Source organism: Hippoglossus hippoglossus, chromosome 9 (assembly GCF_009819705.1).
Source record: "Hippoglossus hippoglossus isolate fHipHip1 chromosome 9, fHipHip1.pri, whole genome shotgun sequence".
NCBI lineage: Eukaryota > Metazoa > Chordata > Actinopteri > Pleuronectiformes > Pleuronectidae > Hippoglossus > Hippoglossus hippoglossus.
In genome coordinates, this window is record NC_047159.1 from 6,670,206 (window position 1) to 6,685,420 (window position 15,215).

The following is a 15,215-nucleotide window of genomic DNA, read 5'->3' on the forward strand; positions in this document are numbered from 1 at the left end:
CGAGCCTATGTGGAAACCCCAAGAAATTATCTGAACTAAATTCAACAAGAACAAAATATAAACAGCACATTATTGTAGACAAGTTGGTGTTAAAGTTACACAAACCAGTAGCGGCCCCATCAACCAGAGTTAGCATAGCTATTTTGAGAGTGCGTTAAAATTTGTCAAATAAGAAGCAACATTGAAATGTTTAGCCAGAAGTAATGAATAATGGTTGAAATGATCATCGACAGTAGCTCACTAAAAGCATTAGGTCATTGTTATAATTAAATTTATAAAGGTGATAATTAGTCAGCTAAACAAACATTTGTTAGTTAAACAACTATATACAAGCTAAAAGTAATGAATTAATGGTTGAAATAGGTAAACATCTTGAAATGAATCGTTAAAATACTTAAATTAAAGATTGAAGTAGTTAGCTAAACATAAATATACACTTGTCAATGCATAATAGCTATAGATAATAGCTAGCTAATGCTAAGCTGAGTAATGAACATTGAAGAAGCTAAAAGTTACAGATAAAGTTAAATTCGTTAATATAGCTAAAAACAGTTGAGCTAACTAAAAGTAACTATCGCAGTTGAAATAGCTAAAAATAATTAAGTTAATAGAGGATTTTACACAAAGTAAGAGGCAAATAATAAAAGAAATAGCTTATTTAAAAACATTTGAATAAACAGTGACATTACCTGATAATAGTCAGATAAAAGCTATGGATTGAAGAAGTCAGATAGCTAGCTAAAAGTAACAGGGCTTAAACTGTCAAAACAGTTAAAAGCTATGAACTAGGTTAGCTGATTAAACAGTTAAAATAGTAACTATAACAAACGTGTCAAATCATGATACTACTAAAGAGTAATTTACAGGTAAAGTATAATATGTAAGTAGCTGCACGGCCGAACATTGAAATAGAAAGAAATCAAAGTACTGCTTAAAAAGGCGTCAGTAGTATGAAGACAAAATTGACTGACACCTCAAACACTAAAAAAATAAATTGAAATAACAGCCAGTCTATCAACTCAGAGAATATTCTTCAGAACGTATTTGAAGGGAGCTCATCTGACGCGATGTGTGGTTACGTCAGCCCAAAGAAAAGGTTTTGAGAATCACAGCTGAAACTCACGTTGGATACAAGTGTCCAGCAAATGTTTATTTAAATGCTTTGTGATGTGTGCATGAAAATATAATACTTCACAGCTGGGCAACGGCTGCGACTGTTAGGAAGCACACGAATAACACAAAGAAAAAAGTGAGTCGCGCTCTCCGGCCAGTGAATGTTTGCCTTTGGGAGCTTGTTGCAGAATTGTTGTTTGAAAATTCACCATCCAGCAGCGTCCAGCGTCCAACAGGCTGCATGTTCCTGAGATCAAACCCGGCTAGATTACAGTCCTGCAGCCAAGCTTTCAACAAACAAAGGAAATGGCACATTACACCATCCCTCTCTCTGAGAAGTTGTGTTGGAGAGAGAGAGAAAAAAAAAAAACCCTCTCAGTTATTTCACAAATACAAGTTTATTTGAAGTACGGACAAAGAAAAATGAAGGGCTTTTTTTTTTTCAGGGCTTGCACTCCATATGACAGCAATTTGGGGGTATTGTGTATTTTGGCCCAAGCGTGTGGTCTATGATAGATGACAGGAGAGAAAATCACGAACCGCTGGCTCGAGCACAGACATGCAAATTGCTTTCAGCTGATTGCCGTATTCTGCTTGATATTTATCAAGTCGATTACAGTATGCCTCTTAATTTACAGCCAGGAAGCAGCTGATCAATTCCACCAAAGAAAAGAAGGAGGAAGAGAGCATTTTTTTGTTTTTTTCCCTCCATTGAGCACAAAAGTGGCCGGCGAGCACTGTGAAATTAAGTGTATCCTCAAATGCATCTTATTTTACCACATCAAAAGAGACGACATCCAGAAATACAGATGTCTCAAGATGATCCCCGATTCATACTGGTGTCAGTTTTTGCTGAAACTACTGAATTCATTGTCTTGGGTCCCTTATTTATAAAGGAGATTTATTTTTAAATGAATGTGAATCCACAGGCCGTCTCGTCCTATCAGGTTTTTTAACGTGGGCCTTTCATTTTGGTTAAATATCAGTTTTTTAAATTTGCTTCATTCATGAAATCAGTTCCGTTGAATGTATTTGTGTTTCTGTGCCTCACTGACAATTAGAAACGTAAAAATAATTAGGATTTAATCAGTTTCCTGTTTGCTCGGTGATTTCACAGCACATTATATGACAATAATGCAAAGATGGTTCTGATTCATGGGGACATTGTTGTAGCGCTGTGTGATTTATTCAGCCCCAGTCTTGTCTTGGTCAGCGTCCAGCTCGTTGCCTCGGCTCTCGTTGTGCTCCAGGACTCGGGTCAGTGTCAGAGATCAGCTACTTACCCAATCAGGTAACAACATCCAGAAGGAAAATTACTTCCTTCCGACCACTTGCACTCACCTGCAGTGACACGGAGCAATCAGAGGTGAGCGGGGCTCCTAATCACGGAAACCCCTTTAGGTCAGCCCCCCCCCCCGGCCCACCCAGCCTCCTCCAGCACCTCCTCCCCCAACAGGCCAGCTCAAGGTTCAAGTGTTTAAACTGTCACATCAAATAGGCTCAACGTGGAGATTTACTTGAGCAGGACATGTTGTGTGTTTAGTTTGATGCCGACTGCAATATCCTGCTGCTCTGTTGATCCTAGCAGCTTCGAGCGCGGAGCGGCACGGTCGAGTCAAGGAAACGTGGCTGGTGCCGGGCACGCTCATGCTCCGGTCGGCCGGGGGAAGTGTGGAAGGTGGGACAGGAAACGGAGGGGTGTTTTAGCCAAGAGCCCTGGAAAGGATCTATATCCCGAAGCACAAGCAGGGCTCCCTCAGTGTTTGTTTGGCTAAGAGTACCTCTGGTCATCGGCCATATTGTGCAAGAGAGTGTGATAAAGCAAAGAGAACGTGCGAAGGGGTGAGACGCTTTGGACAGAGACAGTGGGGGTGCAATTTAGATTTACATTGTGGTCAGTGTGTCTGTTTGAATAGAACCCGTGTTTGTGTTTCATGCACCCTGAACCTTTAATGTGCCGGACCCTGCCTGCTTGAAACACTACAAATGTGGTCAGTGTGCAGAGTGACTACATTACAGTAAGAGGACTCTGTGTTTTCCTACAGTGAACTGAGCCAGGGCTCTGACAGCTGCTGGATGACTCCTACTCCCCCCCCCCCCCCCCCCCCTCCCATGACTCTCAGATCATTTGCAGCATGTAGTGCATGTCTGAGGACTGTAAACACCTACACCCAGCTCACAGTATCTGGATAATGATAATCTACAGTATATGAGTGAATTAGGAGAATACTGAATTCAAAATTGCACTGAAGTGTGTAAGTTATTGGGAAAAAATACACACTTAAAATACTTAGTACTATCATAATATCCAAGGATTGTATAACGATGTAAATTGGGTCCAAGTCATTTTAGTTATCATTGAGTGGATATGTATATTGTATATTGATGCATTGTATTTAATTTAATTATTTTATGTTTATAAAATATTTATCTCTAAAGTAAGTACGACCTAAATCTGACAAATGATTTGCTATAAACTTTAAGTAGCTAAAAAGCTCCATAGGGGGCACTGTAGAGTCAGATGTCAATTCCCTGTGTTACAATGTGAGATACTTTTCTCATTCCACCATAGACTGTAGAGAAAGATGGGCGACATGACAGCTCTACAAAAGTGAAGCCAAAGGGTCTCGATTGCCCCCTGGTGGCTGACTGCAGTATAGGTCATAGACCCCACCTCCTCCATGTTAGATGATTGGACACAGATCAAACCAAAAAGTCAAAGTACATGTAACATTTCTTTTTCACAAAGACGGGTTTCGTTGTTTTAGGTCATTCTTATCACAATGATGGTAAGTTTAAAAAAATGTTAGCTACTTATTTGATGCTATAGGGTGAAACATCATGATTGACAGCTGAGACTGACTCACGATTAAAGGGGCGTGTCTCTGAGCTGCACGTCGATACTGCAGCTCCCTCCCCCAAACGCTACTGGCTCCAAATGCACAAGATGTCTGTGCTCATGTCCATTATAACATAAATCATAACATCATAACCATTGTAAAGGTTGGATTCATTAGTAGACTGCTATATTAGACTGTTTTAACTAAAGGTGTACCTAATAAACTGAGTGTCTGGGTGGACCACCAGCTGACTCCAGAGGGGGGGGGGGGGGGGGGGGGGGGTCTGTCCTCCTCCTCAATCAGCTGCTTCTTCTAACAAATGAAACCTGGTGGGTTGTGTTAAGGCCTCGCCGCTGTGTGGCTCTGTCAGAAAACCCCTCTGAGATAACACATGATGACCTCGCCTGCACGCCCATCGCCCTCTCCGTCAGTTGGACTGGCTCGTTCCACAAGTGGACAGGAAGTCTGCTAATCTGCAACCCGACCCGGTGGAAGGAAGAAGTCAGAAAACCAGCCTTCAGTGCTTTCACCAATCGTATTCATCACCAGAGCCGGGCCGAGGCTCATTTGGAGCGGGAGCGCGGCTTAACTAAACATCTTCTCCATAAAATAAATGCTTCCAGGTTACTCCCAGTCCAGGTTCCACTCAGAGGAGCATCTGATCTCAATTATCAGGAATGCTATAGGAAGCATTGAGCCTCGGCCTGCATGGCAGACCGTGACAGCCGGCAGTACATCGACAAGCCCTGTGTGGATACGAGTCCTTTTCAGGCACTTGTAAGGCGGGAAATGATGATTTGATAATTAGTTCCTGATGCGTCCCATTCTTTTTCATATCAATCATGTCTAGGAAACAGAATGTAATTCAAACACAGTTTGCTGTTTGAAGCTGCAGCTCGGTCGCTCCGTTATTACACTGAACGTCCAGTGGAGAAGGACTGGATGCCCACAGTCTTGAAACTATGGGAAAAAACACCAGATCAAGGCAAAGCACTGAAAGGGAAAAAAAACCCTGACACTAATGTACATGTTTCAAAATGCATTTAGAGAGAAAGTATCTTTGAGTTTACTGAGTTAGTTTCCAAGAGGGTTTATGTGTTTGCACTTGAAACATGCCTACAGTTCCCAAAGAGCCCGGATTTAAGTGGGAGGAGTACAAATGTGAGCTGCATTCATGTACTCACTTACTCCTTCATATAGATCAAGTTGAGTAAATTGAAGATGATAACATTTGAATATGGTGCCAAGATTTAATGAAGCCAAAATCTCAATGTTTTAAGGTTTAAGATTTGTTTAATGTTCTGTCTAAATTATATTAAAAATGGGTTCCACTTTGTTTTCTATTGGGAACATGTTGTCTGTTGTATATCACTCAAAGTTCCCCTGGTTGGGATACTGAACAGATTAAGTTAACTTTTAAAGATCCCAGCGGTGCCACATATCTGACATCAATGAATTTAAACATCCAAGTGTCTCCGTGAAACTCCCTGAAAGGTTGAACCTGTTATTTAGAGCCACAGTGTGAGGCTCTTGCACATAGATTGTAAATAAAGATGGACGACATGAATCTACAGTATATGAGGGAATTGGGAGAATACTGCATTTAAAATTGCATAGAAGTAAAAGTATGTGAGCATTATTGGAAACATGTACTTCAAGTATAAAAGTGGAACTACTCTGTCAGTGTTGCATTATCATAAAACTACAGTATTGTACATAGGTTCAGTAGTATCTTCAACAGGCTTCATTGTAATGATGCAGGTGAATTTCCACTTATTTTAGATTCCATTGAGTGGTTTAATTTCATATGATTATTATATGTTTATAAAGTTAATCAATCTCTAAAGTAAAGTAGCTAAGAAGCTCCATAGAGCTAGGGGGCAGTGTAGAGTCAGATGATAATTCCTTTTCACATTACACCAATGAAAACACTGTATATAAAGATGGAGGACATGACAGCTCCTGAAAGTGAAGCCAAATCACCTGGATCGCCCCCTGGTGGCTGGCTGCAGTATAGGTCATTTCTTTAACCAGAATATATGTTGGCTGTTATACTTAATCTCAAAATACATTTTTTTTTTAAAATTTCAACAGTTTCAGGGCATCATTAGTTCAGATGATATATTTCTCTCAGTCATTTGGAGGAAGACAATGTCCAGTATAGTTTTAGGAGCGTATATTCTATGAAAGAAGCAGCTGCATCGTCTCTCGCTCTTAAAGAAAACCCTGTGAGACGTCCTGACCAAACTTGGCAGACGATGCAATCTGGTCTGAGAGTGACAAGAGGCCGAGCTCATCTGGTTTTAATCTGTGGACCACGACACCCACTGTACTCTCCCTGAAGATGACAGGATATGGAAAAGAAACCTTATCGCTGCAGTTGTGGTCTGTGGTCGGCGAAACGAACTAGCTGCCGACATTTCATCAGAAATGATGATGTCAAAGAGACGAGGAGGAAGAAAGCTGGAATATGAGACTCGAAAAAATGTGATGAGCAATGTAACTGGAATTAGAAAGGCAGTGGTAACAAATGACTTTTAATGGCATTCTGAGCGGTTTTAACTTCAAAAACATTTTCGGGGAAGCTTCAAAGAGAAACGCAGCAATTTTAGGAGAATTAGTTGAACACGTTTCGGTCAAGATTGAACTTTATCTCCATGTGGACACTGCAGACAAGCTGTAGAGTCTTTAAATTGCTCCAGTATGCAGGAAATGACTCAGGAGAGTTACTTCAACAGGCAAAAATCTCACAAGGCTCTGGCTCAGATAATGTCTCTATATCAGGTCCTGGAAACTCTGCTGCATTGTTTAAAAATAAATCTCTTCATCTGCAAACAAGCATAGTTTTTAACATTTAATTTCCCCCTTTTCAAATCAGACCGATTACTAAGCAGAGCCAGTGTTTGTGTGTGTTACTCCTGTGATGAATTGCTGACCTCTGCAGGGGTTTCCCAGCCTCCTCCTCATCTTCACATGAACAGACAGTGAGGAAGCTGCTGACGTCTTCAAAAAGCAAAAAAAAAGATCTAAATCTATTTCATCGGACATATACAGCATATGAGGTAAATCAATTTATTTAGATCTATAAGAGACCAGTTTAATACATTTAATTTAGATTGTGTATTTTGAGTAATTGTGTACCAATAAAGACAATATCAGCTCTGGCTATGATGGTCCCTGCATCATCCATCTTGTGCCTCCTCTTTTAATTGTAACTTATACTGTGAATTCGTTAAGATTGTACAAGGGGTTATTATTCCATTATCACCTATTCCAAATAATAAATTGATCGATTTAATTGCTTTCTTTAATCATGATTGATCATGAAGATTTATCTAATATCATAGAAAACTGTAAAACTGTTCGATATTTGCATTTCAGAAGCTAGTACCAGGTATTTCAATGATTTAAAAACCCTCTTGTTCCTGTAGAGCCTCCTTAAAACAGAATCATATCTTGTTAATAATTGCAAGAGAGACAAAGATGTTCTTCTCTTATTTACCAGCAGGTAGAGCTAGAGCGCCGTGAAGTTTTTCCTGGAGCATCTTCTGTGTTTTTGTTTCCTCTAATGATTTGAATGACTTGTAAAACACATTGATCTTTATTATTTTAAGAGGCTAAATATTTTATTATTAAAAAAAAGTGCATAGGTTTAAATAGCATCCTGGGAACAATTTACCTATAAAGTCTGGTTAATAATGATCAAATTATAATGATTTGATGACAACTGAATTTACTTTTAAGTCTAGACGAGATAGAGGAAGTAGAGCAAAGAGAGTTTCCGCCCATTTTCAAAAGCTGATGGTATAAAGCCAGTTAGAACATGTTGGTTTATGTTATATGAAGAGAGTCGTCCTCCAGAAACAGATATTTTTTATATATTTTATTTAATTTTTTCATTTTTTATTCATCCATCTTTAGATGAGCCGCGTGTGGAAATCATGAGAAGTGAGTTTAACCTTTATTTTGTTCTGCTGTATCCAGCATGATTTTTGTTTTTTACAGTTATGTGATATTCAATCCCTTTGTTCTTATGTCAAATAGAGTTTAGCATCTTCTTCATGTGGGTGTCTGTCAATCTGCTGCTGCTGCTGGAGACTTCATCATGTGCTGGAGACTCAAGTGTTGGTAAGAGTTTGTTTTTTTAGCAGAATTTACCATAATTTTACATGAGTTTAGATTAACTGTTAGATTAGGGATTACGGGGATGATATGATAATAAACCGAATGATCTGACTATGTGTTCTGTCACGAGACGTAGGTTTGTCTGTTTTCTGATTTCTGACAACTGTGGCTACTCTTTTACACATTTAAATGTGTAATTTATTTGAATGATAATTTTATTGAAGAAAGCCAACATTTGACTTTTAAAGCATGATAAGAGATTCTGGATCTGGGTTAGTTAGCAGGTGACCACTTGCTCAAGGTAATAATCAGACAGGTATAGCATAACGACATTATAGGATTAGAATAAAGGTGAAGTGAAAAGACATTTCAGTCACAAAAACAGACTATAGTGCAGATTTACAGTGATTAATCAAGACTAATTTTTCATAATTACTATGCAGAAAACTCAATGGATCCACACACCGGGGAAATTCAATTGTTACTGCAGCAGGCAGGTCAGAATGAGGTAGACAGGAAAATAGAAATATTTTAAAAAGGCAATATAATAAAAACATTTATATTATATACACCTTTCACTGTAGTGGATTTTTATAGAAATGTTACAAAGTGCAGTGGCACAGGATGATTGCATAAGCAAGTAGAAAAACCACACTTGCACTTGATCCTATAGTTCTATAGGAGGGATCTATAATTATGCTTCTGCTTCCTGAGTTTGAAATTAAGCAGAGAGTTTGGCCTGCGTAACATCGACATAATATTTAACCCGCACGTTTTCATTTGAACACGTCTGTGGGTTGAGCGAGCAGGGGGGGCTCGCTTATCTGTCGTCTCTTCCAGCTAATGAGGAAGAAGAAGCTGCAGCGTCACTTCATCTCAGGAAGTCGTACTGCAGAGACAAATAAAGATATGGGCTGGTGGTAAGTGAGGGGGGTACAGGCAGCAGCAGCAGTGTGGAACCTGTTTTCAGTGTCAGACAGCTCTATGCAAAATTAGCCTTCATGCATCCACAGTTACACACATTGACAATAAACAATAAACTCTTGAATTTACACCCAGTACAAGTTTGATCAGTTGCAGCCTCAGAGATTCTCTCTCATGCACAAACATCAGCGTTTAGGGTTTTATTTAACTTTAAAGTCAGAGATTTATTGGGAATTGTCTGTATTGATGAACTCTCTTGGCAGCCATTTCACTTTTATGGCAGTTGCATTTATTTGGATCCTTGTAATTATTTGCATTTCTTTGCAACATGTTTGCATCTCGTCACGGCGGTTTTGTTTCTCTGTGAAGTTATTTAATGTCTGTTAGTTGTGTGACAGGTTTAACAGGAATTCATACAGAGGCTTTGATATTTGATGAATCTCCTTCGTACTGTGACACACTCCAGGGTCACATCTCTGTCCCTTATAATTCTCATTCACTCAAAGCAAGATATCCTTGTCCCTGTTTGCAGTGAATCCCTGTTGTTACTACCCGTGTCGGAACTCAGGAGTGTGTGGGAGGTTTGGTTCCGAACACTACAGATGTGACTGCACTCGCACTGGCTTCTATGGAGAAAACTGCACTGTTCGTAAGTGAATGTTCTACTTACATCTATACATCCATTGCCTTTACCTTGTTGCCCAACATTCAGAAAGAGGGATCAGCAGAAACTTATTTAAACATTTGATATTTAAAAGACACATCAAACGTATCATAAATGGTTGTTCACGCAATGTTCAGCTATAAATGTGAAAAACTTTTGGTTAGAAAGGTTATGAGAAATTGCACAAGCTGACAAACAAGTCATTACGACAATAGCAGTCACTTTAAATCATCTTTAATGAATGGTCCAGAATTTTTCCAGTTTAATAAATGATGAATGTTGGACGAGGGCGAACAAGCAACCCAATGTTTTTTCTTATTAATGGCGATGAAATCTTAATAAGGGACTAATTGAGAAATGAAAAAGATATTATTTCACTATTAAAGTTGTTTACTCTTAATTTGTTGTATGTAGCTGAGCTCTGGACCAGGATTCGTCTCATGCTGAAGCCGAGGCCGACGATGGTTCACTACTTCCTCACCCACTTCCAGTGGTTCTGGGACCTGGTCAACAACTCCTTCCTGCAGGACGTCTTCATGAGATTGGTGCTGACAGGTAGGTGATGAGATCAAACTTAAACTAGTAACTCAGCAGCGTCACAGACAGACTCGTAATAGTTTTTACTATTTGATCTAGTTCTATATTGCATTTATTAAAGCTATTTTTTATTTTTAGTTATGTGAAATGTGTTTTCCTGCTGTAGTTTGTGTGAAGGAGAATGTGCACGCCCACATTTGCAAACGATATTTTGAGCCCATAAGAGGAACTGATTTAAATAAACATCGACATTTCCTTTGCTAAATGTTGCATGTTCTCACTTTGACTTGCTGTGTGCCTGTGATCACAGTTAAAGGTTCAATCTGTGTCACTTTCACTTTACCCAGAGCTCATTGTTTCCTTGTTCCTTATTGTTAATGAAGAACATATTTCGAAACAGGCCACAGATGTATATAGTTTACATTCTATAAGTATGATAAAAAAAAACATATTTCCACTGTAGTTTTTATTACTGCATGTGTTGGGGACTATTTTCAGCTGTGGACTTTTGGGTGATAGGGGGAAAATATCCAAGCAGCAGGATCATTAAGAGCAAATCAATATCACAAAATCATTTGCATTTTATAACTTGTATCCCCAAAACATCAGGCTACTTAACAGGGGATCAACTATATGTCAACACATGGTGGTTCATGGGAAATACACAAATAATATACTTGTAGTAAACCACATATTTTCACCTCTTTCCTAAAGTCAGAAGTGATCTTATTCCAAGTCCTCCGACCTACAACACCAAATATGGTTACCTGAACTGGGAGAGCTACTACAACATGTCCTACTACACCCGCATCCTCCCTCCTGTGCCTGAAGACTGTCCTCTGCCCATGGGAACTAAAGGTGACACTCACACTACCACTGTGAACTTATATGTAAATATACGTTTATGTAAAATTCCAAACGATGGCAGAGTTTTGAATAATATGTTGATGATTGTGAGGAAATCTTTGAAATGTTTCTTCCTTCACAGGTAAACCCGTTCTCCCGGATCCCAAAGAGCTGAGCGAGCGTTTCTTTAAAAGAATCAAATTCAGGCCCGACCCCCAGGGAACCAATCTGATGTTTGCCTTCATGGCTCAACACTTCACTCACCAGTTTTTCAAGACCGACCACAGCGTTGAAGTTGGCTTCACCAAAGCTTTAGGACACGGGGTGAGATACAAACTGACGCTGTGTCTTCAGCAGCAACTATAAAACCTATTGAGCAGTGAGAACAAAGCACGTGTCGCCACCATTGTTGACTGTGAATATGTTTCACTATTGATTTTATTACCGAATGTATGTTTCTCTCACTCACTCAGGTGGATGCGAGTAATATTTACGGAGACAATCTGTCGCGACAGCTTCAACTACGGCTTCACAAAGATGGAAAGTTGAAATATCAGGTTGTTAAATTTACTCAAGCTTTTATTTTTCTTTACAGAGTTGGATGAGAAGATTATTTCCACTTTATATCACATGTTTAGATGACAAGAGTTTTATCGGTGGGAGTTCATGGGGAATATAAACATTGTCTGTTCTTATCTGGGATATTTAAGCTTCATTTCCGGACAGTGGGAGGTGATATGTTATGATTCTGTCATGATTAATGGTTCTTGTGTTTTCTGTGTTTTCACAGGTAGTTAATGGGGAGATGTACCTTCCCACAGCAGCTGAGGTCCCCGTGCACATGGTCTACCCTGAAGGTGTTCCTCCTCAGCAGCGTCTGGTGATCGGTCAGGAGCTGTTTGGCATCCTGCCGGGTCTCACCATGTACTCCACCGTGTGGCTGAGGGAGCACAACAGAGTCTGTGACATCCTGAAGGCCGAACATCCCACCTGGGACGACGAGCAGCTCTTCCAGACCACCAGACTCATCCTCATCGGTGAGGAGCGAACAAAGGGAGAAGTGCTCGACTTGAGCTGCTTGTTCTTCTGATTGAAAGTCGGTTTCAAGTCAAACGTTTGTGTCGGAGTTGGCAAATCTTCTTTTACAGATTGTTTTGGTCTTTTCAGTACCGTCCATGTGAAGAAAGACAGAAAAGCTTTATATTTTTAAAAAGGAATTGGTAATTTGTTGTTTCTAACTTTTCAGATATGAGGATATGAAGCTTTTCTTCGTCACACAGAATACATTTGGATTTCCACTTTAATAAAGTTTGGCTGAGTTTGGCTTTATTTTCTCCACCCAGGCGAGATCATCAAGATCATCATAGAAGAGTACGTGCAGCACCTGAGCGGTTACCTGCTGAAGCTCAAGTTTGATCCCTCCCTGCTCTTCAATGTGCGTTTTCAGTACAGCAACCGCATCGCCATGGAGTTCTGCCATCTCTACCACTGGCACCCGCTGATGCCCGACAGCTTCCTCATCGACGGAGATGAAATCCCCTACTCCAAGTTTTTGTATAACACCTCTATGCTCATGCACTACGGGGTGGAGAAACTGGTGGATGCTTTCTCTCGACAGTCTGCAGGACAGGTAGCGCAACCACAGCCTAAGAGGCCAAAACTAAAATGCAACTGCAGTCTTGTCAGTTTAATTTCTTTTGGGGATCTGACTCATGCAAATCTGAAAATAATAACTTAAGAAGGAGTGAGGGAAAATATTAAAAGTCTGAGTGAGATTTTTAATAGTTTTAGTCTCAAGAACTTGTCTCACGCGAACAATTGAATGATACAATATTACCACTATACTCGACTATATTATAGAACCAATGAAAGCAGCGTTTTGTTAAATTATGTCTGTTTCCATCCTTTACCATCATACAAATAATGAGTTACACATCAAGCAGCATTTAAACAAACCTGCAAATGTATCTTCAGCTCGTTTTAAATGGTTTGGGCCTTGGCCGCCATCTTTAAAACACATGCTCACAAGTTTTAAGTGAAAACAGGGGAGGAGTTTTCGGATTTAAAAAATAAAAGTTGAATCATGTCATAGCCGATTGGAGAAAATGTAAATTAGCTGACTCATTAGACCTTCGTGTGCCACAATGAAATAGATACTGTACATGACAGAAAATCCCACAGAGGAGTTTTTTGAATTTTTGCTTGAAATACGCTGGGTTGCGCCTCATTAACAGCCCCTTAACCCTCTGGATGCAAACATTAGTTTGTGAAAAGGATCTTACAGCAAGAGTAACACCTCTCACAAACCAAATTAGAACATTTTCGAGTCTAACATGTCCTAAAGATAATAAACAGGAACTTATAGTGACTAGAATCCCATGAAGACAGAGAATTGAAGGTAACATGACTTCTTCTTCTGCTCATTTTGGGAGTATCTCTCACTCCGATCAGAGATGTTGCTACGTGTGACACAACAGGTATTTATAACCATTAAACCACTGTCTTCTTAAACCCACACACATTACACTTCCCCCTATACCACCTCCCTGAATCGACTGACACATAACGCTCTCAGATACAATCTTTCAGCAGCATCACATTCATGCAAAGTGATGTTTCCGTTTGCTGAGAACTGAGAACACAACGTGGATTATTGTCTGTTGGTGCCCGTTGAACAAGAGGAAGTATAACCTCACCGGAGTGGATTGTTCTCTCTGTGTTTTTCTGTCAGGTCGGTGGAGGTCGCAACTCTCATCAAGTTGTTCTCAAAGTGGCGGAGATGGTGATCAAAGAGTCCAGAGCGGCACGTGTGCAGCCCTTCAATGAATACAGGAAGGCGTTTAACCTGAAGCCATACACCTCTTTTTATGAGTTTACTGGTGAGCAGGAGTCGTTCTGCAGATACAGAAACCTTCTGTCCTTCTGAGAGCTTCTTGCCTTTATTAATCTAATTTAACATGCAAATAGGGACATTTCAAACCTATTAAAAATGGGTATTTTCTGGTCTGCTTCACAATGCGCACATTTGGCTTGACGCATTATAACATTACAGGAAGAATCAAATCATCATCTTCAACAGGGAATAGCATGTCAGTCATTATAGATGTAATCCAGAAATATGGACATGACCAAGAATAGAAAGTCAAACCAGAATCTCAAGAACACTATAACATTATCGTAAAGGTAAATTAAATAACGGCTGTTAACTCTTTCCCCCGAACAGACGACATAGAAATGGCGAGAGGTTTGGAGGAACTCTACGGGGACATCGATGCTCTGGAGTTTTACACCGGAGTCCTGCTGGAGAAAGCTCGTCATAACGGTATATTTGGTGAGAGCATGGTGGAGATGGGGGCTCCCTTCTCCTTGAAAGGCCTGCTGGGGAACCCCATCTGCTCCCCTGTGTACTGGAAGCCGAGCACGTTCGGAGGGGAAAAGGGCTTCGACATCGTCAATACGGCCACTTTGAAGAAACTGGTGTGTCTCAACACCAAGTGGTGTCCGTACGTGGACTTCCATGTTCCACGAGGTGAGGAGGTGGCAAAACCAAGGAAACCATCTTCTGAACTTTAACGAATATTCACCTTGTGATGTGCGACTTCAACATCACAATTAGTTTATTACAGATTACATGTAAGCAGGTCTAACTCCTGCAATTACAGCTGATTATAATTTAAAGAGAAAATGTATGTGGATCAATAAAATAGATTTTGACGAGTTTCTGATATTGTGATTATTTTGTTATTCTTTCACTGTCCCTTTTTTCACAATGTCAATACTGCACAAAAATCAAATTACTGAAGATAAAATAATAAGATTTCATATGAATTATAGTAAACAAAAATCTGCAGCTCTTTTTATTGAATAATAAAAACTCATTTTGCAGAGCCATGTTTTGGCTGCAGCCGGTCTTGTATGTGCAGTTGTCTTGTGAGTTTCTACACAAATCTGAATTGAGAAAAGCACAGAGACTCACTGGCAGGATGCAGAATGTGGTGCAACACTGTGAAAGTGTGAAAACGTGGTCACACAGTGCTGTGGTTCTGTCCATTTCCTAAATGTTAGAAAGAGTTTCATGTGTACATTTAATGGCTACAACTGTTGAAGTATGAAACCAAAAACTGCTGCTTCATGAAGACAGTCACACTGAATGTAGGCTGCTGCTG

The 15,215-nt window shown here is 39.9% G+C and overlaps 1 protein-coding gene across 1 annotated transcript; it reads left to right on the plus strand.

Annotated features, from left to right (window-relative positions):
* Positions 1–7,771: 7,771 nt before the first annotated feature.
* On the plus strand, positions 7,772–14,757 carry ptgs1 (prostaglandin-endoperoxide synthase 1). Its single transcript, XM_034596270.1, has 11 exons — positions 7,772–7,901; positions 7,998–8,081; positions 9,535–9,651; positions 10,081–10,221; positions 10,918–11,061; positions 11,192–11,373; positions 11,523–11,606; positions 11,840–12,086; positions 12,393–12,679; positions 13,781–13,928; positions 14,273–14,757. The coding sequence occupies exons 1-11, from the start codon at positions 7,787–7,789 to the stop codon at positions 14,620–14,622; spliced, it is 1,899 nt and encodes a 632-aa protein (XP_034452161.1). The 5' UTR covers positions 7,772–7,786; the 3' UTR covers positions 14,623–14,757.
* The last annotated feature ends 458 nt before the right edge of the window (positions 14,758–15,215 follow it).